General features: G+C 55.1%; 4 protein-coding genes across 4 annotated transcripts; 2 read left to right on the top strand and 2 right to left on the bottom strand.

Annotated features, from left to right (window-relative positions):
• The first annotated feature begins 265 nt into the window (after positions 1-265).
• Positions 266-1177, top strand: LY79DRAFT_556946 (DNL zinc finger-domain-containing protein). The gene has a single exon (XM_060558058.1). The coding sequence runs from the start codon at positions 421-423 to the stop codon at positions 961-963; it is 543 nt and encodes a 180-aa protein (XP_060413092.1). The 5' UTR covers positions 266-420; the 3' UTR covers positions 964-1177.
• A 99-nt stretch (positions 1178-1276) lies between these two features.
• LY79DRAFT_670567 (down-regulated in metastasis) lies at positions 1277-9222 on the bottom strand (the record flags this gene model as incomplete). Its single annotated transcript, XM_060563798.1, has 2 exons — positions 1277-7793; positions 7844-9222. 2 exons carry the CDS (start codon positions 9220-9222, stop codon positions 1277-1279), a joined length of 7896 nt encoding a protein of 2631 aa, XP_060413093.1.
• Positions 9223-9574: 352 nt separating this feature from the next.
• Positions 9575-11285, top strand: LY79DRAFT_580588 (CwfJ C-terminus 1-domain-containing protein-like protein; the record flags this gene model as incomplete). Its single annotated transcript, XM_060560121.1, has 2 exons — positions 9575-9591; positions 9662-11285. 2 exons carry the CDS (start codon positions 9575-9577, stop codon positions 11283-11285), a joined length of 1641 nt encoding a protein of 546 aa, XP_060413094.1.
• Positions 11286-15999: 4714 nt separating this feature from the next.
• LY79DRAFT_591042 (rhodanese-like domain-containing protein) lies at positions 16000-17885 on the bottom strand (the record flags this gene model as incomplete). The annotated part of the gene is made up of 4 exons (XM_060561227.1): positions 16000-17155; positions 17215-17440; positions 17503-17570; positions 17644-17885. 4 exons carry the CDS (start codon positions 17883-17885, stop codon positions 16000-16002), a joined length of 1692 nt encoding a protein of 563 aa, XP_060413095.1.
• Positions 17886-22966: the final 5081 nt, after the last annotated feature.

The raw sequence follows: 22966 nt of genomic DNA on the forward strand, positions 1-22966 counted from the left end.
CTGACCCCGGTCGGGATGGTCCGCGCGCATATTACGCAAGGCGGAAGGGGCGATCGGGGTGGGGCGATCGGAGCCAATCATCGGGGCTCGCCACGCACGGATCAGCCAGCGACAGTAGGACTTTGAGACCCTGATTCGCTTACCAGCCCTGTTAAGTGGAACCCGTACGCTTGGGAGTGCGCGCCACATGTGGCTGTACGCTCCATTGTTTTTACTTTCTAATTTTCTTCAATAGGCTTGACTGCCCGAGCTTTGGGGTGGAAAATGACGGCATTTCCAGACCAATTCGATAGCAGGCCAAACCAGCCAAACATAACTTCACCAACAGGCCTTGACGAACACCAACACCATCACCAACGCAAAGACGACCAAACCTCAGTAACACCACTCAACCACTAGATCTTTCACACACACATCACAATGGCCTCGCGTCCAACCTTCACAAAGCTCACGCCCATGCTGCGACAAGCTCGCCCTGGCGCATCACCACTCAACCGCGGCAGCCCCATCCTGCAAGCCCTCCAAGCCCATCGCCAACAGCAGCACTTACCGCTCCAACCCACCGTCGCCGCGCGTTTTGCCCACGCCATCCCGAAACCGAAGGCGGCACGCGAGGCCGAGGCCAAATCGCCTGCCCAGATGCGCCTTGAGGCTTCGCCGCACTACCAGCTCGACTTCACCTGCGTGCCTTGTGACACCCGCTCCCGCCACAAGGTCTCCAAGCAGGGCTACCACCACGGCTCCGTCCTCATCACCTGCCCCTCCTGCCGCAACCGCCACGTCATCAGCGACCATCTGGGCATCTTTGGCGACCGCAAGGTCACCGTCGAGGACCTGATGCGCGAGAAGGGGCGCCTCGTCAAGCGGGGCACCCTGGGCGAGGACGGCGACATCGAGTTCTACCCTGACGAGGGCATCGCCGAGGCCGAGGCCGCCGACGCGAAGAAGGACGGCCCGGCTTGAGCGCGTCGGGCACGACTGAAAATGCTGTACAACACTTGTGGTAAAATGTGGCGGAGGAAAGTATTGGATTAACACAGCCTCAGTTCGCCGGGAAATGACTGCATATAAAAATCACGGCGTTCCGGATACCCCAGCATCACTATCCTGGGTCACGAAAAGACAGGAAATATTGTAACAATAAATGATAGATATAGATTCCACATATGAACGGGCAATGTCAGCCCCTGTACTATATATAAATACACCCTTTTTAAATTCCTGCGCATCCTTATTTTCCCAGCCGAAAACGCCAGTGCCCATGTATCCTCGATGATTACCACCCCTTGTACGCCTGTCTGAACTGCTTGTGCTCGTGGCTCCTGACCTTCTTCCTCTCCTTCTTCTTTTCCGTCTTCTTCCTCTTGTCCCTGCCGTACTTCTCTGGGTGCGCGATGGCCTCGATCTTGCGCTTGCTGGACCTCTGCTGCCTCCGCGTGCGCACCTCCTCCCTGATGGCCAGCAGCTGCTTGGTGTACTCGGCGGTGCCGAACTTCTTCTGCAGCGAGTCCATTAGGATCTGCGCCCTCGTCTTGAGCGTGTCGAGCCGCGTCTTGAAGAGGTCGTCCGTCGAGAAGGGCACGGGGATATTGGGGTCCGTGAGGTTCTGCAGCGGGTAGAGTATCGTCTTGAACGATGGCTCGAGATTCTCCTGCGGCACACGGCGGCAGATGGTCTCCAGCACCTCCATGGCCACCGTCTTGGGAGTGATGGCGGTAGACTTGGGGCGCACGTCCCTGCGCAGGATCGACGAGAGCTTCCAGAACAGGTACTGGAGGTCCTTGCGGTGCTCGTCGATTCTGTCCTCCTCTGCAGCCGTCTCGTCGCGGTCTCCCAGCGTCTCGGCTTCCGGTATGCTCTGCACCTTGACGGGCAGACGAGGGCCGAGGAAGATGAGGATCTGGGTAATCTCCGCGGCGAGGGCGTCGTCGATCTCGGGGGTTCTCAGGGCGTACAAAGTAAGTCTGACAAGCTCCTCGAGGTCCTCGACCTCGAGGTCGAGGCCATGCGAACCCTTTAGTGCTTCTCCCGACTCGTTGGATTTGCCTGCGAAGTCGGCGAGGAACGTGCTCAGCACCTTGGTGGTGCTTAGCTTGACCGAGTTCTCAGGGTGAACCAGGCAGCCACGGACATCACCCCAAAGCTCCCTGGCTTCGGAAGACAGCAGTCTTGCGGGGTACTTCTCCGTAAGAACCTGAACACCGTGGAGTACAGTGTTGATGAGGTCTTCGTCGGCGACGCGGATGTCGCCGGTTCCGATAATCTCGCTGATCTTGCCGAGAGCCAGCTCCAACTCCTTCATATGCTTAGATGAAGGCTCTTTGGCCTCGAAGAAGAGGCCAAAGGCTTGCAGCGACAGCTTCGTCACCGCAGGGTTGTCCTCTTGCTCAAGCCATGAGCGAAGGAGAGTCATGAAGTTCTGCGTCCTCTCCTTGTCGGCCCGGCGGAACATTTCTTTGATAAGCTCGCCGGCGGCAAGACAGCACTTGTCGCTGTCATCGTTGGCTAGCACCATGACAAGAGGCAAGAAGCAAGTTGAGACGACCTCTTGAACAAAATCGTCCGCGGACTTCATCAGCAGGAGATGGACAACCTCCATGACAGAGAGACGGCCGCCCTCGCGCTCGTAAGTCAAGTTGGCGACTACAAAGTTGAGCTGCTTCACCCACCGGGCCTTCCTCTGGGGGTAGTCCTTGAGGAACTGGAAGAAGGCCCCTCTAGCCAGGTCTCGGGTATCCTTATCGTCGTTGGTGATCATGACAGTGCCCACGTAGTCGAGTGTGTCGTAGACTACCGCAGTCTCAATCTTGCGCTCAAGCACAGAGCGGAGGAAGTTGAAAGTAACGTGGCGGTAAAGAGTCTCGGTTAGATCGTCCTTCAGCTTGTCGAGCAGCATATCAATCGCTGCGTCCTTGACGGGAATATCCTTGCGCTCGCGCAGCACAACCGAGAGAAGCTTCAGAGCAGCCTGCGAAAGCTCGGTGGTGGTTGAGCTTGACATCGAGATGCTCTTTGTCGCCTCCTTGACCGCAACCTTGTATAGCTGAACATCTTCGTCGTTGTTGAAAGGTACCTTGACCAGGACTGTGAGAAGCCTGAAGGCTGCAGTCTTGACATCGTCCTCTCCGCTCAGGATGGCGTCACCGAGAATGGGGACAAACCCAGCAATGTTCGTTGCGGTGCGCAGACTGTCGTACTTCTTCCACACAGACCGCAGGATGTCGAAGGCGAACTTGACTAGCTTGAAGGTGTACTTGCCGGCGGTGCCGTGGTTGTCTTTCTTGACGCCCTTCTGATATAGATACTTCTTCAGGCGGTAGTCAATCTTTGGCTGAACCTCGGGCTTCTGGTTCTTGTAGACCTCTTGGATAACCTCGTAACAGAAGATCAAAGTGTCACGGCTCTCCGACGCAGGGTTCTGCAAGAGACCAGCGGTGATTCTTGCCAACAGCGTGTCGATCTTGCGAACCAGCTTGAGGTCGACCTTTTCCAGGAGCAGGGACTGCAGAGGGTGGACGAGAACGACAAGTTGGCTGATGGAGGCTGACTTGGCAATGAGCTCCATGGAATCCTGACTCTTGCTTGCCTTGACCTCCTTCATTTCACTGACGTAACCCTCGGCGTCCTTTTCTTGGCCGGTAACTCCAAAGATGTCGTCAATGATGATTGAGACAATAGACCGCAGAGTGTAATCAAGATCACCCTGCTGGAATTCTGGGATGATCTTGAGAAGCATCGAGTGAAGGGTGTAAGACATAACGTGAAGCTGGTAGCCTCTCTTGAGAGCACCCCGCAGCTCCTTCAGGATGAAACCGAAGTAAGTCGGGCCCAGCACCGATGCAATCTGGACGAGGGTATCTCTGGCCATCTCGCGGGCCTCCCAAGACTTGCTGCGCAAAATGTGGCAAATGTCGGTGAGGACACCAGCAAGCTTCTGACCCATCTCTTCGAGCGGCAGAAGCTTGAGAAGCTTGACGATGATGACACCAACCGGCACACGGTAACTGACCTCTGACTCGTCTTTCTCGTGCAGATGCTTGATCAGCGAAGGCAGGAAGAGGTTATTGACGTCCTTGCTGAGCTTGTCTTGCGGGGGTTTGGTGAGCACCAGTCTCTTGCCTGAAGGCGAGGTTGTCTCCGAATCGTCTACCTGCATTGGCTCGGCGGCCGCTTGTTCAACTGCAAAGATGAGAGCATCGCAGAACTTGGCAAGCAGTCGAATTACCTGCTTCTGGTTGTCGGGCTTGGACTCGACGTAGCTGATGTATCTCTGCAGGATGACGCGGTAGTGCTTCCAATCAAGAGACTGGGCAAGGTTACCAATCGTGATCGTTGCTTGAGCACCCAAGCCCTGGTCATCGCTTCCTTCTGTGCGACCAAAGATGAAGTGCTCGAGAAGGGGAATAAAGAATTGGCTGAGGTTCTGGCTGCCAATTTCTGAGCCATCGTTGACACTGTCGAGCATTCGGATGGCTTCCAGCTGTCGGGAGGTCGCAGGACTGAGAATGTTGAAGAAGAAGGGCAATTCGGACGTCTCCTCAGCAACTTCACCAGTCAAGAGCCCCTTCATGTCTGCAACAGGGTCCCACGTGGGCATTTGCGATAGAAGGTAGCCGAACACTCTAAGGTATTCTCTCCTGACAGTCGGGGACTCCTCCCGAGCTCCAGTATAGATGGAAGGCAACAAGATGGTCTTCAAATGGGATTCAAACCCGGTCTCGACAGCCTGGTCAGAGCAAGATGCCACCTCCCTGATGAACTTGCGCAGACAGTCCGCAGAGTTCGAGGCCAGAATACCATACTCCTCATCCGAGCGGATGTAGTAAATCAGGTTGTGTAGCAAAGGGAGCCACTGCCTAACACTGAGGGGGGTTTCCTTGTTTGTGATCCGGGTGAAGGCCACAAGTCGCTTGTCATAGTCTGGCTCGTCGATGCGGTTCTTGGCGAAAGAGTTAAGGTCGCTGCAAATTTCGGCAACCTCCTGAAGTGTGCTGTCCTTCTCGGCAAGGGCAGTAAGAACGCGAGCCAGAGCTTGTCTGTTGTCCCTGTCTTTGAAGTAACTGAAGAGGGAAGACAGAGTCTCGAAGATGGCAATGTTGGCGGTCTTCTCTTCTGCCTCTTCAGAGCCAAGGATGGTGATGAAGCGCTCGAGGATGAGCAAAATCTTGCCCTTGGCTCTGGGGTTGACTCTTCTGGGCGGCTGGTTGAGAAGGAAGGTGGCAATCTTGAGCGTCTCATGCACGTTGGCGGAGGTCTCGACAAGCGGAGACAACTCCACGATCGTCTCAATGCAAGCCTCGAGCAGTTCGTTGCCCATTGTCTGCGTCTCCAGGGTGGTGATGATGGTCTTCAGCGTCAATTCCATGTTGGCATCCAGGAGTTCAGCTCGGATAAGCTCATTGAACTCGGACTCCTCAGCAGGAGCCTGTGCCAGCTTGACAAGGTTACGGACAATGCTCAAGGCGAAGATCTTGACATTCTCCTTGCCCTTAACTACAGACAAGCACTCAATGACCTTTGGCAAGATCTGGTCGTTGATGGAGATGAAAAGTGCGGCTCTAGACAGCTGTGACCAAGTTGACAGAAGCTGCATAATGCCGGACACAGACTGGGCTGTCTCGACAGGAAGCTTCTCAATTCTCGGAGTGACGACCTCGTTGACGATGGGCTCCGAGTAGGCCGACCAGTTGAAGTCCTGCGCATTGCGGAACAGGGTGATCAAGCATTTCAGACCGGTGGTGCGGATAACCTTCAGCATGGAATCTTGCGAGACATCGTTCGGTTCTTCAGCCTCTTCGTCCGACTCGGCGGCCGACTCTCTGAGCCGTCGGCAAGCAAAGATGAGACAGTACATGACAGGGTGAATGAGCTTCTCGGCGTAAGGGCCGACGTGTGCGCCCAGTTCGTTGATCAGGGGTAGCATCATGTTCATGAAACCAAGTTGTTTGCGAACAGGGAGGATCTCCTTCTCAAACAAGCTGGCACGGAAGCCGGACTCGTCGATGACGCGCGCATCCTTGAGACCACCAATGGCGATATCCAGAAAGCTTCCGGTGTCTTCTACGCTGAGGTTTCTCAGGACGGTCAGACGGGTAGCTTGCAGGCCATGACGACCACTAGCAACACCCTTCTTCGAAATGGTTCGTCCGTATAAGAGTCTGAGGAGAACAGGCATCAGCTCCTCCCGGTGCTCGGGTCGGATGGCTGACTCTCCCTGGAGGAAAACGGTGACTTCGTTTTTGAACCTGGCCTCGTCGAGTAGGTACTCCAAGTTTTCCTGGTAAGGGCGTACGCCCTCCTGCTTCCATGCGAGAATGGCCTTCAAAGCCAGCTTCTGTACTTCCACGTCGCCGTTCTCCATGAGATGGAGAAGGGCGCGGTAAACTCTCTCATTCTGATAGAGCACTTTGGGATTGACGAAGAGGGCGAAGACACCAATGAGCGCTTTACGATCCTGAAGTGACCAATCCTCGCCCTTGGTCTGGACGTCTTCGTCCTCTTGGCTGTCGGATAAGTCTTCATCATCACCGGCCCACGCCAGGAAAAACGGCACGAGCTTGCGAGAACGCTTCTCTGCGAAGTGAGGCATGGCGTTGAGGACCTTCAAAGCCTGCGCACGCGCATTGCTGGCGTGAGCATCAACTGTCTGCTGTTGCTCATCGAATGTCTTGAGCATGAGGTCGGTGGCGTTGTTCACCACCTCTTCAACATGACCTGCCATGTCCCAGAGCTGTTGCACGTGTCGGCAGTCAAAGTCAGTAATCGCTTGGCGACTCTGGAGCGTGGGCTGGCTAGCTGGCCCAGACCACCTCGGAGATGGTGTCTCCAGCCAGTTGAAGGCAGTTGCAGTGATGTTCTCCTCTCCCTTCTTGGATTCGCCAACAAGCTTGAGTGCAGTGATCGTGTCGTCCCACAGAGGCGACAGTTTAATTGTCAACATGCCGAACATGAAAGAGGGGATTGCCTTGATGAGCCACGAATTCTCTTTCAACTGTGAGTAGTTTTGGCCGAGCTTGCGAAGGTGCATGGCAACGTTTCTCAGGCTGGACAAATCCATGGCCGTGTGTTCGATATCCAACATGAGGGTATGGCACTGGAGCTCGTCCGGAGTCGATTCAAACTGCTGAAGAATCTTGAGAGATGCAAGGCGAAGCTGGTGGGAAGGAGCCGAAAGGTTCTCAATGAGCGCCTGAACGACTGGATCCTCTTCGAAGCCCTCGCTGCTATCGCTACTTTGGTGGTCGGCAAGCGGGGGCTGGCTCTTTGTGGCCTCGGTATAGGTAAGGTACGCTTCCAAGAAGCCTACTGAGCGGCTGAACCTAGGCAAAGCAGCCCGGAGAAGCGGGTTCAACGCAGGGTCTACAGGGCCTGCTGCTCTGCTCATGCGCAGATACGCGTGAAATCCTTGGCTGATGCTGAAGTGCACCTCGTCGGACGCCAGCGTCGATGATGGCTTGAGGGCGAGCCTCAGCTTCCGAAGCAGAAGCTCCGCAATCTTGGCGTTGGCCGAGGGATGGACAGTCGTAGAGAACAGCAGGTCCAGCAGCGCTGAGTATTTTGGCAAGCACCTGTCACGCCACGTCTGAGGGTCCTTATCGTATGCCCCGCGTTCAGGGAACGGGGACGCCTCGAGACGCTCAAACTTGGACACGATCTGGTCCTGCCAGCTGCGCGGAAGATTGCATGTCTCCTTGCCTCCGGGCGAAGGCAGACTGCCATTTTGGACCATGCGCGGGAGGAAGACGCACAGCATGTCTTCGTTGCGGCCGTCGGACCAATGGCTGACTATAAATCTATTCCATGTAAGCTCAGGAAGGCTCCGATGCCGAACGGCTGCACTCACCTCTGGAAATACGTCTGGAAGAGACTTCGGAAGCGGGTGGAATCGAGGTTTGAGAAATAGGCACAGAAAGGGATGTACCATCTCATGAGGCGCTCCCTCTGAAGAGCAGTCATGAAGTCCTTGATGCATGGAATCAGAGCCTCTATTGGCGCTTGGTGCCAAACAATGGCAGCGTTGACAACCACATGTTTCCACAGCAGACCAAGCTTGTCCTCCGTCGCCTCGGGGGAGTGTTGTGCCATTGAGTCCAACATCGCGGTAAGGTTCTCAACCAAGGTGGTCCAGTTGCTGATTCGAGATCCGTGTCGGACACCGGCGGCTGTGCCAATCACCCTGACCTGCGGCACGAACTTCCATGTCTTGTTCGGCTTTGGCCCGCTCAAGACCTCCTGCACTTGACCCTGCATCGCCTCAAGAACAGGAGCAAGGTCCTTGTCGTTGGAGTGGTGAGTGACGCTAGTCAACACACCGCAAACTAGATCAGTCCAGGTCATTGTGGGTGTGAGATCTGCTTCCGTCTCGGGTATCGCCTGCATTAGAGCCTTGAAAACGGCCGGGCCGGTCGAGTGGATGGTCTGACCAGGGCCTTTCATCGCCTCGGCGAACATGGTCATGAGACCGTCTTGATATAGTTGGAATTGGCGTTCGCCGACCATGGTCCGAAGGTCATCTCTAGCGTGGCTGACGATGGCAACGAGAGCGGTCTCTCGGTTTGCTGGCGCAGCGGCCTTCTTGATTAGAAAGCTCATAGCCTCGGCGGCGAAACGAGCAATGTGAGGCGGGTGACGGGCCTTTCCCAGGAGCGGTGCCACAACATCGTAAGTTGGCCGCAGGTTATGCACTATGAGCCTCGACAAATATTTGAAGAGAAAAGCAAGGGCAGCGAAGGTCCATTCGATAACGTCGACGTCTTGGGGCTTTCCCGCAATGGCGACGATGAGATGCAGAGACCTTGCATAATACTTCTCGAAGCGCGTGCCGATATCGTGTGCGAAGGCCGTGAGGAGCTCCAGCAGCGGCTCCAGTGCCTCCTTATCTTGTTTCGCCAGCGATTCCTCTAGCAAGCCAAAGATCTTCTCCTCGAAGTGTAGAATCTGGGCAAGACTCTCGCTCAAGGGCAAAGCCTGCCTCTTGAAGTCGTTGAAGCCCTTGGATATGTTGAGCTCTCCCCATCTTTGAAGGCCGTTGCGGAAGTAGGAGGTCGTGGCTTCGAGATCTTCGGCATCGAGGTCGTGTCGGCGGACTTTTCGCAGGGGATCGAGTGCGTTGAGTTTCGAGATCTTGGCAGCGAAAGACTCCCACCGGTGATTCTTTTGGTGGGGAGTCGAATACTTGCCCTTATGGGACTTTGTGATGCGCCCAGACGAAGTGGAAGGCATGTTGGGCGAGTTGACAGGTTGAGTGTGCAAAAAAAACCCGTCTTTGATCGCCTCCCAACTTCACTCACTGCTTGATCGCGAAAAGAGGTTCCCCGCCAACTCTTCAAAGCTCAAAAAATTTGGACTTTTTTTCTGCCGGCTGAAGGTCGGCCGATTGCGATAAGCTGATAAGGATATATAAAGCGGGTCTATGTGGATCTAAGCCAGTCACAGAGCTTAGCGATAAAAAAGGGGCCCCACCCACATTACTTCATCGCGCGCATCCTATCGCATCGCATCGCATCTCCAAAAGCCCACCTGAGCTTCCTTCAACAACACCAGCCCAGCCACAAACACCATCAATCGAAGCGCAATGGCCGCACCAAAGGTGTAGGTGCAACCACAACCAATCAAACAAATGATATCTACCTGCATTGAATTCAAAACTGACTGTCTCTAGGATCGTTCTGGGAAGCCTCAATGGCGGGCTGCAGTCGGCCTTCACGAAGCTTGCGACGCTCCACTCCAAGAACGACTTTAGCTTCGCCATTGTCACTGGTAACCTCTTTGGTGTTGATGACGAGAGCGCGATCGATAATCTTCTGAAGGGCGAGCTTGAAGTTCCCCTTCCAGTCTACTTTACCGTCGGTACTACGCCCCTTCCCCCGCGAATCGTCGCGAAGATCGAAGCCGACGAGGAAATCTGCGAGAACCTTCACTTCCTTGGCAAGCGCAGCATCACCAAGACCTCGGAAGGAATTAGAATCGTCGCACTTGGCGGAAAGCTTGACGTGGAAATTGCGGGAGGGCAGTCAAAGGAGCAGCATTTGCCTTACCATACCGCAGATGACGCGAAGTCTCTCAAGGGCGCCAACAAGGCGGACATCCTTTTGACGACGGTCTGGCCGGCAGGCGTCTGGGCTGGATCCAAGATCGCGATTTCCCCGGAAAACCAAGGGGTCATCGAAAGCACGGCCGAAATCGCAGAGCTGTGCGCGACACTGAAGCCCCGTTACCACTTCTCCTCATCCCCCGCCGAGTTCTTTTACGAGCGTGAGCCCTTCGTCCACCCCGCCGAGGAAAGCGATGAGCATCTTTCGGTCACTCGCTTCATCTCTATGGCCCCATACGGAAACTCTGCCAAAGCCAAGGCGCTTTACGCGTTCTCACTGACGCCCAACGAGACCAACGTTGAGCGACCTGTCAATGCTACCTACACCCCATTCAAGGCAACGAAGCAAAAGAAACGCAAGCAGGACGAGGGCTCTTACAGCCGCTTTGCCACCGGCGACGACGATGGCCGTCATTATCGCCGCGGAAATAAGCGCCGCCGTCAGCAATCCCCCCCTCCCGGGCCGGATCGTTGCTTCTTCTGCTTGAGCAATCCCAACCTCGATACTCACATGGTCTGCTCCATCGGCGAAGACAGTTATCTTGCTACTGCCAAGGGCCCTCTCGCCACGTCACAGACTTTCCAGGAACACGGTATCGGCTTCCCCGGCCATGTCATTATCACACCCCTTGCCCACACTCCGACTGTCCACCACTCGGGTGTTGAGAGCTACGCCCCTGAGGAGGCAGAGAAAACCCACAAGGAGATGACCCGTTTCCGGGAGGCGCTTCAGGCCATGGTGTCAACCAAGTCTGGCCACAAGCTTGGTGCCATCACGTGGGAAATCAGCCGTGGCCGTAATATTCATGCCCACTGGCAGTTTCACCCCGTCCCCGCCGACTTTGTCTACAAGGGGCTCGTCGAGGCCGGCTTCCGCGTCGAGGCCGAGAACCTCAAGTACCCAGAGTTTGAGAACCGCGAGCTTTCCTACGAGGAGCAGGCTGATTTTGGCGACTACTTTCGCCTTTGGATCTGGGCCGACGACGGTGAGGACAGAATTAAGGGTTCTAGTCTCGTCATGAAGCTCGATCCCAGCACGCGCTTCGATCTCCAATACCCGCGCAAGGTCGTCGCGAAGCTCCTCGGTCTCGAGAAGCGCTTCGTCTGGCAGGATTGCGTACAGACGAAGGAGGAGGAAGAGCAAGACGTGGCGGCTCTCCGTGAGGCCTTCAAGGAGTGGGACTTTGCGTGATAGACGGCACATTCGGGCCGGGAGAGTGACCTCTTCTCGACCGCAGTCATGGTTTGCATCTTTGACATGACATTTGGCATGGAAGGCGTTTGAGAACAAATACCCGGGTTATACATGCATATTCTTGCTATACGTGCAAATAGCCTGGAACAGGCTGCATTTGCAGATGCTTTGCTTTCGAACAATCAACGAATATTGGGGGAAGTAGTCAGTCCTGCTTCCATCTTCGGGCAAAAGGATTCTGCAAAAAGCAGTTTCTGGTTTTTTCTTGTTTTTTTTTCGTATTTTACAAGCAAGGGAGCGTCTGCATAGATAGGCCAAGAGGCACCAAAAGTTATGGATCGTTTGACTATCGCTTTGCGTTCCTCTTTGCAGCCCACTAATGCCGTGGCATTTGCTCCGGGTGATGGTGACAAGTCCTCACATTCAGAGTCCCACCTCAAAGTAAACAGAGCCTGTCTGAGTATCCTGGACCCTTTGCCGGCTCGATGCGACCAGGGGGAGATAATCGCTGTGAGATTGCTTGAATCTCGAGAAGCTGTGTTATTCCCAACCCGAATGTTTCAGTAACCCGCTCCCAGCTGAGGTCAGTCATGTCCATTACCCTGCCGCGCTCTCAACCAGCTATTGATATTATATGACTTACTATTGCGGTAGCTCATGTCGGTCACTCGATGTGGGTGGAAGTCCTCTATTCCCACGCTGTCTCCCGATGCAACATAGCAAACCATCCATCCAACGCCACAGACGGCCCGGAGGTGCCGTCCGCGAAACAACATCAACAACCAACGACCCCCGAATAAGCTCCTCCCTTACAATACACGAGTTGCTGTCTACCATGGATCAGGCAACATTGTCTCTGCAAGGTGCACACCGATTCTGCCCCCACCCCCCATGGGGCCTTGTCTGTCCGCGTGTCAAAGTCTCCCGCGGAGCCGCACGCAAGGGAGGCCGAGACCCCGGTTCGTTCGCGGAGAAGAAGAAGAAAAAAAAAACCCCCAAAAAAAGCTTTCCGTCTGATCCGGTAAGCCTGGGCTCGGGAGGGAAAGGAAGGGCGGCGGCCCCCGGAAGACACGCCCCGCGGGATGAGTCAAGACTTCTCTATTCTCCGGGCTGAGCTGCACCGGGGCGGGCCTTCGCAGAGACCCTTCGTGGGCAGAGCTCTCCCGGGATGCAAGGCGCACTTCGTCACCATCTCTCCCTTACCGGGATGTCATAAGCACGGTATGATTGGCACGACTGAGACACGGCTGGGCGCTATATAGACCAAGCAATAAGGCGCGGGATTAGCTACCGTCGGGAGGGCCCAGGGAAATGTACATTGACACGTTGTCATGGGTGGTTTCCCCTGGTCAAGTGTCTCAACTAGCCTGTAGGAATTTCAACCAAGTCGGGGCCTGGCTTTTGTTTTCTCCATCGTTTTCGGGACTTTGGTAAGCTTGGGTCTTCCGAGGTTCCCCGGCACTGACGAGCCTCTACCGACGCGTCCTTTGTGTCTCTCCCTTGCAGGAGACAATCAGCGTCGATTGGAAGGGGCCTGGCTGGGAAGCCAAAGAACTACGCAGCAATGCTGACGAGCTACCCATTATCCACCAGAGACAAATGACCAGCAAGGCCGGAAATTGAGCACCAAGCCGACCATGGCTCTTCGACGGTGTGGTTTCCTGCACCAACCCGTCTCGGAGGCACACCCCATAAAGCCGCTTTCCCCTCTCCTTCTCTCATTCCTCCCTTGCAGAAACAAGAAGAAGGAAGAATGGTTTGAAAAAACCCACACAACAGAAACTGGAGCTGTCTGAGCTACCCAAACAAGGATGATGGGAATACAAGAAGGGAGGCTGACAAGACTCGGAAATTAGGAGATTCCTTCCGGTCTCCCTACCCCACGCGTCGAGGTCAGCCTCTTTCATCAACATGTCTCAACTACCCGAAAGGGAGCGGCGACAGAGATGTCTCTTCCAGCGGAGTGGCTTGGACTCCCCCACAGAACAAGACAAAGAAAAACCGTTAGCCAAACGTCTTTTCTTCTTTCCACTCGCTTGGCGCTCATTCCTGTTCAGGCAACCCCCTCGAAACGTTAGGCGCGGGACTCGCCTCAGAGAGAGAGAGAGAGAGGGAGAGACGAATAAACGAGAACAGACAAAGAAGTGAAAGGACCTTGAAAGGACAGACGGTCAAGCGCCCTCGGCTTCGGACGAGGTCTGTGCAGGACTCGTCCGTTGATCTGGGCGGCGCCGGAAGCGGCTACCAGCCCAAGGTTTCCTTGAACCAAAGCACCCAATGACTGTTTGCAAGATTCACCCACCCTTAGCCCCCAATCCTCCAAAATATGCAGAGAATGGGGACAAAGGTTCCTACAAGTGCCGGGGTTCGACTAAGACGGTCAAAGACGGCCTCTCCCTGTCCCCTTTTCCTGGCCAAGGAATCCACATGAGGCCATTTGCATTGGCACCATTCTCGGAGGCTTTGGCCGTAGCCACTTCAATGGATTCCCTGACACGATGAAAAGGGGAAACAGAAACTTGAAAAAAACTTGGCCATTCGTCCCTCGCTCTCAACGCAATCAAACAAGCCCACCTGCTCTCCCACGTCATCTTCACCCCCCTTTTTAGAAGTGTAGTCGCAACGCTAGAATATTCCATAGAAAGAGCCACTCCCGGGACGGACGGTCACAAATAGAAACACATATACACACACGTACAAAAACAGAACACGACATGACATGAGAAACAAGAAACAACCCGTCCCAGACTAAGGAAGCGAAGAGGGGGGACTAGCGGGCCCGAGATCTCAGATACTAGCGTGAGGACCTATGAGAAAAGAGTAAACCTTTCGATCAAGTCTGAGAAGGGGGAAGGATGAGGGGCCGAGCACAAAATCCCCGAGGCTGTGAAACCAAGCCACCACCCTTTCCATTCTCGTAAGCTCCCCTCCCCCCCCCGCGTCCGGAAGTAGCGTTCCAAGTCGTACTTGGCCTTCTTTTCGCTATCGCCTAGGTCGACCGAACCGAGTCCTGGCCTGGCCGCGGAACACCGGAATGGGGATTGTGAAACCGTGTAGTACAAACGGGGAGGGGGTGGTGGTTTGGGAAAAAGCAACTGCAGAGCGCAGGGAAGCAAGGGCCGGAAACCGGAAACTTGGAATACGAAAGAAGAAGAAGAAGAAGAAGAAGGGATAAACGTGGCGGCTCAAGTTCATCTGTGGGGAAAGGTTTCAAGACTACGGATGAACAACATAATAGAGGGTGGAGGGAGCTCTGACCTCCGTCTCGGGATGCACAGACACCGCCGAACGTGATCTCAACGTCCAACGTCGCGAGGCTCGGACCAGCGCGCCGAGCACGCGCCAGTCCCACGACCGTGGCCCGTCATCCGTTATTGAGCACGTGTCCCGGAGTCCAAGCATGTATGAGCGTGTTTGTTATTTATTTGTGTGTATTTTCATTCAATCAAGTTATGAGCTAGCTCAGATCGATCCGACAATGGACCGCTCCGTGTTGTTGTTGGCAATTTCTTTTCCATCGCCAATACTGTACAGAAAGAGCATGCATGGATTCACCCATGCGGCATTGCACGATTCGCAGCTTCCAAGCTTGCAGTGCTGTTCGTCCCCTGTCGCCAATATTACAAGGCATTCCCAAGCAGCTGCTTTTCATCCACTGTATATAGCTCTTCTCTCCGCTTCTGCGTGCGACTGTTCCAGTCACTTCTACGAATGTACACAGGGGAGTTTGTAGTACTCCAACAAGCTTACCCATCGGTGGAAGGTCCGTGGGCTTATGTTTTGACGAAAAATAAAAATAATGTAAAGGGAATGGGTGTTGAGGTCTGTGTGAGTTTGTGTATATGTGTGTTTTGGGGCTGTTTTGTGCCATCCGATGGCAAGGATGTCGGGTATCCGGCGTTTGGATAGAATAGCTTTGGTATCAGGTGAAGGTGGTCAAGTGACCGAGTTGAGCACAAAGGAAAACAAGAAAAATGGAATCCGCCGAGTGTAGTTGGAACCCCCCCCCGGGGTATTGTGGGGAGACCGAAACAATTGAGGACCGAGGTGTCATAGCGAAATGCTCTCGCGTCCGATCTTCGAAGACACGAACATCGCGGTGCGTGTGCGTCGAGGCCAATCCATCTCGGCGGACTTGCTCGACATGGTCGAGTGATGCAAGAAAATGGTGGTGACAAAGGAAAGAAAGGACCAAGGACAATGCTGTAAAATGCCGACATAGAGCCCACCCCAAGATGCCAGATCCAAAGTGGACTCCGTACAACCATATCGAGGCGGTGCGGGGACAATATGCCAAATGCGTCTAATGCCGGGTTGTTGTTTGCAGTATGTTCAAGTTGCTGTGAAGAACAGAGTTCGTAACGGTTCTATTAGCGTAATAATGTGAAGTCATCGCGGCCGTGAGCGTTAGCTGCTGCTGAGTCCGGATTGGTAAAGGCGGAATATGGGCAGTCGAATCGAATAGGGGATGGGAATGTGCAGGAAGAAAGACGCGCGGAGAATCGATCGTCAGGCTGCTGTTGTTCGCCCTATTAGGAGATGCCGAGTAGTAGTCGACGTCTGTACGCAGGAAAAAAATGGTACAGCAAATAGACATCTTCGAGGTCCTCCAGGGAGGACCCTATTCCCCCTTGCCAACCAAGAACGTTTGCCCCATCCACGTGTGCAGCAAACAGCGTGTTGTGGGGGGGGTGGTGGTGTGGGTTGTGTGCTAGTAAGACGCCATGCGACGTGCATGGCATCGTTCGCCGAGAATTGGAGAGTTGCCAATCATGGCGATGGGATCTTGTCGGAAGCTAACGCTGGGTCTAAGACCGCCGGGGCGCGAGGGCGCGGTGGGTGATTGGTCCACGCCACAGGACTCGCCAAAGGCGAACGTCTGGGCTCTGCTGAAAGCCTTGCGAGGGTTCTTGAGACGGCCAAGCTCGCGCTCGCAGGTGCGTTGGTGAGCTTCGTCCGACATCTCCACGTAGTTTTGAGGATAGCACCGGCAGCGGTGCTCGGCGAAGAAGCCGCTGTATCCTCCTTCAAGAATGTACACGTCAGGATATGTGAGTCGCGGGTAGTGCTCGGCATTTACAGTCCGGTCCTCGGAGCGGACATGGCGAGCCATCATGGGGGCGCGGTGGGCCGAGTATTCGCAGTGGAAGATGAGGATAGTGCGTCCCTGCATGGGGTGCTTGAATAGTTGAGAAGCGAGCAGGTCCTTGCTGTTGTAGTTGACGGCGCCGTCGATGTGACCACCGTCGTACTCGTACTCGAAGCGGCAGTCAATGATCATTTTCTGATCGAACCTGTCACTGTACTTTCCGTCCAAGAGATCAATCATGGTCTCCCTCGTGATGCGCGGAATGGTATCGGTAGGGTCATCCAGCAGGAAATGAGGCAGCAGGGGCTCCTGTACATCATCGGCGTCCATGCTGGCATGGGACTCAGGGGTGGTAGGCGAAGAGTCGCCGCCTTCCGACTTGGACTTGACAACGTCGCCGGGGTGCTCGAACATGCTCAGGGAGCGGCGGTACTGCTTGCGAGGACGCATGAAGGGATTGGAGGGCCGACGGCCGTGGCCACTGCCAAAGGGGCTGCTGCGGTTGCCGGAGAGGCTGGAGAACTGATGACGGGGACGAACGGCACCGGGCACGGCGGGAGTAGGGCTGTTGGCAGTCTGAGGTCTTCTTTCCTGGGGAGGCGATGTAGCATCGAAGCACTCTCCGAGGGACATGGCGCTGTTCATATGTGCCAAACGATTCTCACCAAGCCGGAAAGTGGGGAGCTGGTTGTCTGTGTTGGAACGGCCGGGAACGCCACTAGTCGAGTAGCCTTTCATCCGAGTCAGGGAAGGCCGGCGCATGCCTGGCTTTCTCCGTCTGCCCCTTGTGTTAGACGCGACCCCTTGAACTAGGAGGAATGTGGCAATCAAACTTACTCGGCAGCCAGTGGCTTGGATGGTTCCAGCGACGCCTGCCGAGGAATGGGGGCTGGCGAGTCCAACATCATCTCGTCGTCTTCGTCGCCCGTAGGGGTAGAGCCGGGCGTCGGTGACGTTATCGCGATCTGGGTCATGAACGGGAGCTTGTGCGGCAGCGGCGAGACATCCATCATCTCGTGACGAGCCGGCGACGATTCGGGCAGAGGAGGCGTCGTCACGTAATCTGTCATCTTATCAGCATCACCATGCCCCTTTGCAGCGTAAGCTGTCAGGGCTAGTGCTCACCATTCGACTCCATGTCACCCGTCATGTTGGACGTGAACAAGGCGCGACGAGGCGTCGGGAACTTGGGGCTGGAAATGGTGTTAGCTACGGTGCATTTCAAGTTGTAGGATGCTATGCGTGCACGCATGCAGTCTGCCATACCTTGATTCGCTGTCCAGACGGAAGTTTTGTGACAGGTCAGCGGCCAGGCTGGCGGCGGGCGATGAGCCGTGAACGTCCTTGACGTTGAAGTAATCGCCGGGCCTGTGAAGCTGCTCCCGCAGACTGACGGGACCAGCCCCGCCGACGAAAGCGTGAGGGCGAGGACGGAAGAGGTCCTTGTTTCCCCAGCAAGGCACGGACATGGGGCGGTGCATAGCCGCCAAGGGTGAAGACGACTCCATGATTGCAAATGGGTCAAGGAGGGGGGGATCCGAGATGTGATGTCGAGCCCGATAGCGAAAGTACTATTTAGTTGCGGTGGTGGTGTTAGTCGTGTAGTAGTGTGTGTGGTTGGAGAGCGCTGCGTCCAAGACAATACTCGATATGCCGTGACGAGGGATGTTGTTAAAACGAGGGGCAATCGTCAAAGAGACCGCAAAAAGAAAGTTGCGGTGGTTGCTAAGATGGTTGCTGTTTCGATCCTTGCCACTCAATGGAGGATCAGACGCAAAGAGGTTCTAGTCGATGTCGGGCGAGTTGGTCGAGTATTAATCGGAACTGCGAGCGGGACGGAATCCGGCTTCTTCTTTTCGATGTTGGAGTCGAGAGCGCGTTGAGGTGTTTGCAGCGAGGTGTAGATTCGCGCGAGTCTAGAGTGCGCTTCGGCTGGGATCGAGGAGTTGGGATGGAGAGGCCGTTCGTTATTGCGACGCTGCAAGTAACATCGGGGAGCCGGGGCGATGGACTAAATCTTGGGAGTGAATAGCGAATTCGTCTTTTCGCTCGGAGTCGTGTACTTGGTTCTCGTCCTGCTGCAAAGGCTCTGGGTCGAGGTCGAGGTCGAGGTCGGCGACGGCGACTCTTTGGGGGAAGAGAGGCGAGGCCGGTCCGCGATGGGCCCTGGGGAGTGTTGGGTGAGCGGGAGTTGAGATGGGAGCGAGGCGGTTTGGTTGCATAGAACGCCCTTCTCTTCGAGAATGGTCGACAATCCTTCTGCCTTGGCCGGGAGTGCCCAGGAGCAGGAGCAGGAGCAGGAGCAGTGCGGTGCGGGACGCAGCAGTGCGGCGGTCGGTGTCGTTGTGCGTTTCGGAGGCTACGACCTTTAGTTCTCGCTCGAGCTACGCTTTTTCGGTGGCCGAGCAGAGGGAAGGAGAGAGAGCGAGAGGATCCGAGTGTACACCAAGAATATGACAGAGCAGAGGAGCAATGCAATTCCTTGGTATCTAGGTAGTGCCGACGAGCAGGTTCTAGCCTTTGCAGAAAAAAACAGCCCAATGTTCCTTTTCTTGTCTATTTTCTTTTTTGTTTCCTTTCCCCAATGCCCGACAGGGGAAGCAGCGTGCAAGACAGAAAAGACAAGGGGTGCTTGATTTGTGTGGATTTGCCAGCAAATTGGGCAGGCGTCGAGTATATGTCTGGACGATGCTCGGGTAACGGTTGGGATGGGTGTATGGGCGTAAGCGCGGTGCGGCGTTGAAAGTGAGTGAGAGAGATATAATGGATTTGGGGTGCACGTTGAGTACGATAAGTTGTAGAGAACGGCTGGTCCTAGAAGGGGGGAGACCTTTGAACCTGGGAACCTGAAGCGAACCTAGGACCTTTTGACTAAGGTATCTGGAACGAACTTCTCTAAACCTACCGTACCGTCGGACCGTTGATGGTATGCTGGTCGGGGATGAGGGGGAGAGAAGAGAGAGGGAGGGAAGAGGTTGGAAGAAAGAGGATACTAGAGATATTTGAATAAAGGTGTGGTGGTGTAAGGTGAACCGGCCCAGAGATGGAGAAGCAGAGGGTGTGTGTGTGAGAGAGTGAGCGAGTGATGGGGTGGGATACCATGGAAGCAGCAACCAAGCAACGACCAGAAACACAATACCTAGCCAGAGCGAGTGCGTCGTGAGAGAAAAGAGGGTGTGTGTGGATGACAACGTGAACCAGGTCCAGGAAGGGAACTCGACGGGGTGGGTTGAGACTTGACTGGGATGGGGATGTCACTGTCAGTTGCTAGCTAGCCCAGGATGGATGGATGATGGATGTAGTGGACTGGACGAGGGGGGGAGTGAGGGACGGACATATTCGACTAGGACTGGGACTGTGACTGGGAATGGTAGCTGGAACTAGAAACTGGAAACTGGAACAGGCACAGGCGCAGGAACAGGAACAGGAACAGGAACAGGAACAGGTACAAGATGACATACTGCGTACGACGTATTAACCTTGGTATTAAGGTGGTGTGTACGAAGTACCTACGTGGTCGACAGTGAAAGCCCCTAGAAGAAGGCAAGTACGGCCATGTCTGTATGTACCTTATTCCTCGCGCCAGAAAGAAACAGCCCGAAGCCAGCGAGAAGCGAGGAAGAGAGAGCAAGGGCGGGGGCCAGATCAGGGAAGCGTCAAACGGGGGAGACCAGCCTAGACAACGGATACCTTACGTAGTGGTAAGCCAAGGTGCGGATAAGGTAGGAAGGGCGACCAAGGGGGGTGGTACCTTCCTGTTGCTGAGTCTGCGCGGGGTACGTACACAGATACTTACGTGCCTACGGATACATCCTACCTGGTGCTAAACCAGGTAGCTACCTGCCGGCCTGATGATGTATGTACGTACTATTTGTAACGATGCCCTAGGTACCTACCTGGATTCCCTTTTTTTTTTGCCCTCTCTTTCGCAATGGGATAGGACGGGGGCCTGGGTCGATGGAGCCTCTTATTTTTATTTTTTTCTCTTTCTTTCCTTCCATGGATGATCTACCCTCCGTATAACCACCGGCCATTCAAACAACTTTCGGCGACCGGTTGTCAGGGGCGATTTGGTTGCTGCTGCTGCAGCTACTGCAGACCTGCAGCTGCATCAGAGTCTGTCTTCTGGCTGGACGGAGACGACAGGGGGTCGCGATGCATGCAGGTTCAGCTGGGTAGTATCCGTAGAGATGGATGGATGGATCGTGGAGCCCATTGCGCCTTGCTTTCTGTTTGCCAGTTTCTGTCCAGGCTGGGCTGATTACCTACCTATGGCCATGTGTCTGTCCTATCCTGTCCTGTCTCTGTCTCTGTCTGCCACTGCAAGAGATAATTGCATACATACTCCATATACCACGGTACCGAACCACGATATTACCTGGTGTATATACGTGGCACGCGCCCGCCATTGGGCAGAGCACACCTCCAGATGGAGATGATGGATATCATGTACAGATGCAGATAATGCATCCAGCACTTGCTTGCATCTGATGCACCATTGCATTAGGGTAGTGGCGTGCCATGCCATGTTGCTTGCATGCGAGTAGGCATGGCCCTGGTTTCCAGTCTGTCCGTCTGTTTCCTTCTGCGCTGGCTGCGTTGCACTGTTTCTCATTTCCACAGGGCCATACCCGGTAACACACCCGCACCTTATTCTAGCGTCCCTCGCACTAGCATCCTCCCTCTCTCTCTTCCTCCCTTTCCACACGTTGCCAAGGCAGAGACACACAGGGGAGGGGAGGTGTATTTGCGCGCGCGTGTGTGTTCCCTCAAGACTACCTACGCTTGGTTTTGCTTTCTCTGCCCTGCGTCCAATTCGCCTGGTTCCTTCTTGCCGGGCCATGGGGGTTATTGAGGAAAATGAAAGAAAAAAAAATTTGGTCGGACCGGTGCCCTGCTTCTACTCTAGGTACCGTGGCAAGGCAGAGAACGTGCAAAGAGCACGTGGCTGGCATTCGGCCTCTGATGCCCGGCTCTTCACATTAGCTGCATCGGAGCTGAGGAGCAGCTTCGCTGGCCGACTGGACTGGCTCCGGCTCTCCCATCTGTGCTGTGCAGCAGCAAAACCCGACAAGAATCGTGCCTATCGTCCAAATGCCCTCCCCTCCCAGCCAACGCGCTCTTTCCGTGCTCTGCCGCCTCCTGCTAGGTGCGGTGCACAGCACACGCAACGCCGGCACGAGCACAAGCACAAGCACAAGCACAAGCACAAACACAAGCAGTCGGTCAATGGGCAATGAGCAGTGAGCAATAGACGAAAGAGGAAGCGGAAGCAAGCAACAGCTCTAGACCGCAGATACTCCACTGACAAGAGACACCGATTCCATCACTTACAGACGACACGCCCCCAAATCCACTCGTCCACCCAGCAGCACCGCATTACCGACATGAACCACGCCCGCATTCGCCCTGTCGTCCCGCGAGGTGCCCCGGGGGGCGTCTTCCGTGCGTAGCGTACCTTACAGAGGGCACTGCTACACCGGACATGGCATCCCACGCCGACGCCGCCCCCCCCGTCACCCTCTGAGTCTCCAACGACTCAGCCGCCCAACAACGCCGTTGCGGCGTACAGGGGGCCCAACGTTTGACCCCAAACTCCCCTGGAAAACTTCCTCCCCCCTTACGGTTGCCGCAACGATTGACGATGGGCTGCAGGCCGGTTGCTTACCGCACTCTAGCGAGCGGCGGCTTTCCCATATTCACCCCACCGAGCTACCCCAGGTGACGATAGTACGAGATGTTTCTATCAGATGAGGCGTCAGCCCCTCAGGGGCCTCTTCCATACCATATGCCTAGTAGGAGCTATTCTGATCTTGCTCTAACTCCGCTGGCGTGGTCGAGATGGTTTTAGGGCCCGCTACGTGCACGTACCCTACTTGCGTCGTCTTCCTGTGGATTCCGTGTCATCCAAGGGGTAACGTATGTACAGTATCCGTATATCAAGACAGTAATGTCACGGAGAAGAGCGACGCCTGGTTGGTCTGGTCTCGCCCGTGGTTCCTAGGGCTCAAGTGGTTCCCGTGCTTCAAATTGTCAAGTCGTCGCCCACCCGGTCGATCTTGTTCCTGTCTGGCGTTAGAATGGAGGGTCTCTGAGAAGAGTTTTTGATGCCCGCAGTGGTCCGTGAGTCTTGCACTTCTGCACCTCCGTGTGGACTGCCCGATGGTCTGTGGTCTCTGTGACCGCCCATCACTGGAGCATCCAAGACGGTCGCCGGGCAGCTTCTGGGACACGGGATCCAGACGGAAGTCTTGTCAAACCATTGAACCAGTAAGCCAGTGTCATGTTCCCGATCGACCCGTCAGGGCCCCGTTGTCGTTGCCGCGGCCTTGAGACTTGCGTGTTGAGAAAATGGAACTATACTACTATGCTGTCTGAGAGAGGACCTGGTGCCCACTCTCTGCCTGTACCCTGACCCGGACGAGCCTATTGAAGCGTGTATCCAAGGGAAACGAAAGAGAGAGAGAAAAAAAAAAAAACCCTCGAATCCTAGTTGTTTTAACGCCAGCGACGGCGGAGGCAAGCCGAAGCCCAAGGGAATAGCTCGGGTTGCCCAGTGGAAGGGTTTGGTGGCCCGGTGCTCCGTCTG

Source organism: Colletotrichum navitas (genome assembly GCF_030913465.1).
Source record: "Colletotrichum navitas strain CBS 125086 chromosome Unknown LY79scaffold_38, whole genome shotgun sequence".
NCBI classification, from domain to species: domain Eukaryota; kingdom Fungi; phylum Ascomycota; class Sordariomycetes; order Glomerellales; family Glomerellaceae; genus Colletotrichum; species Colletotrichum navitas.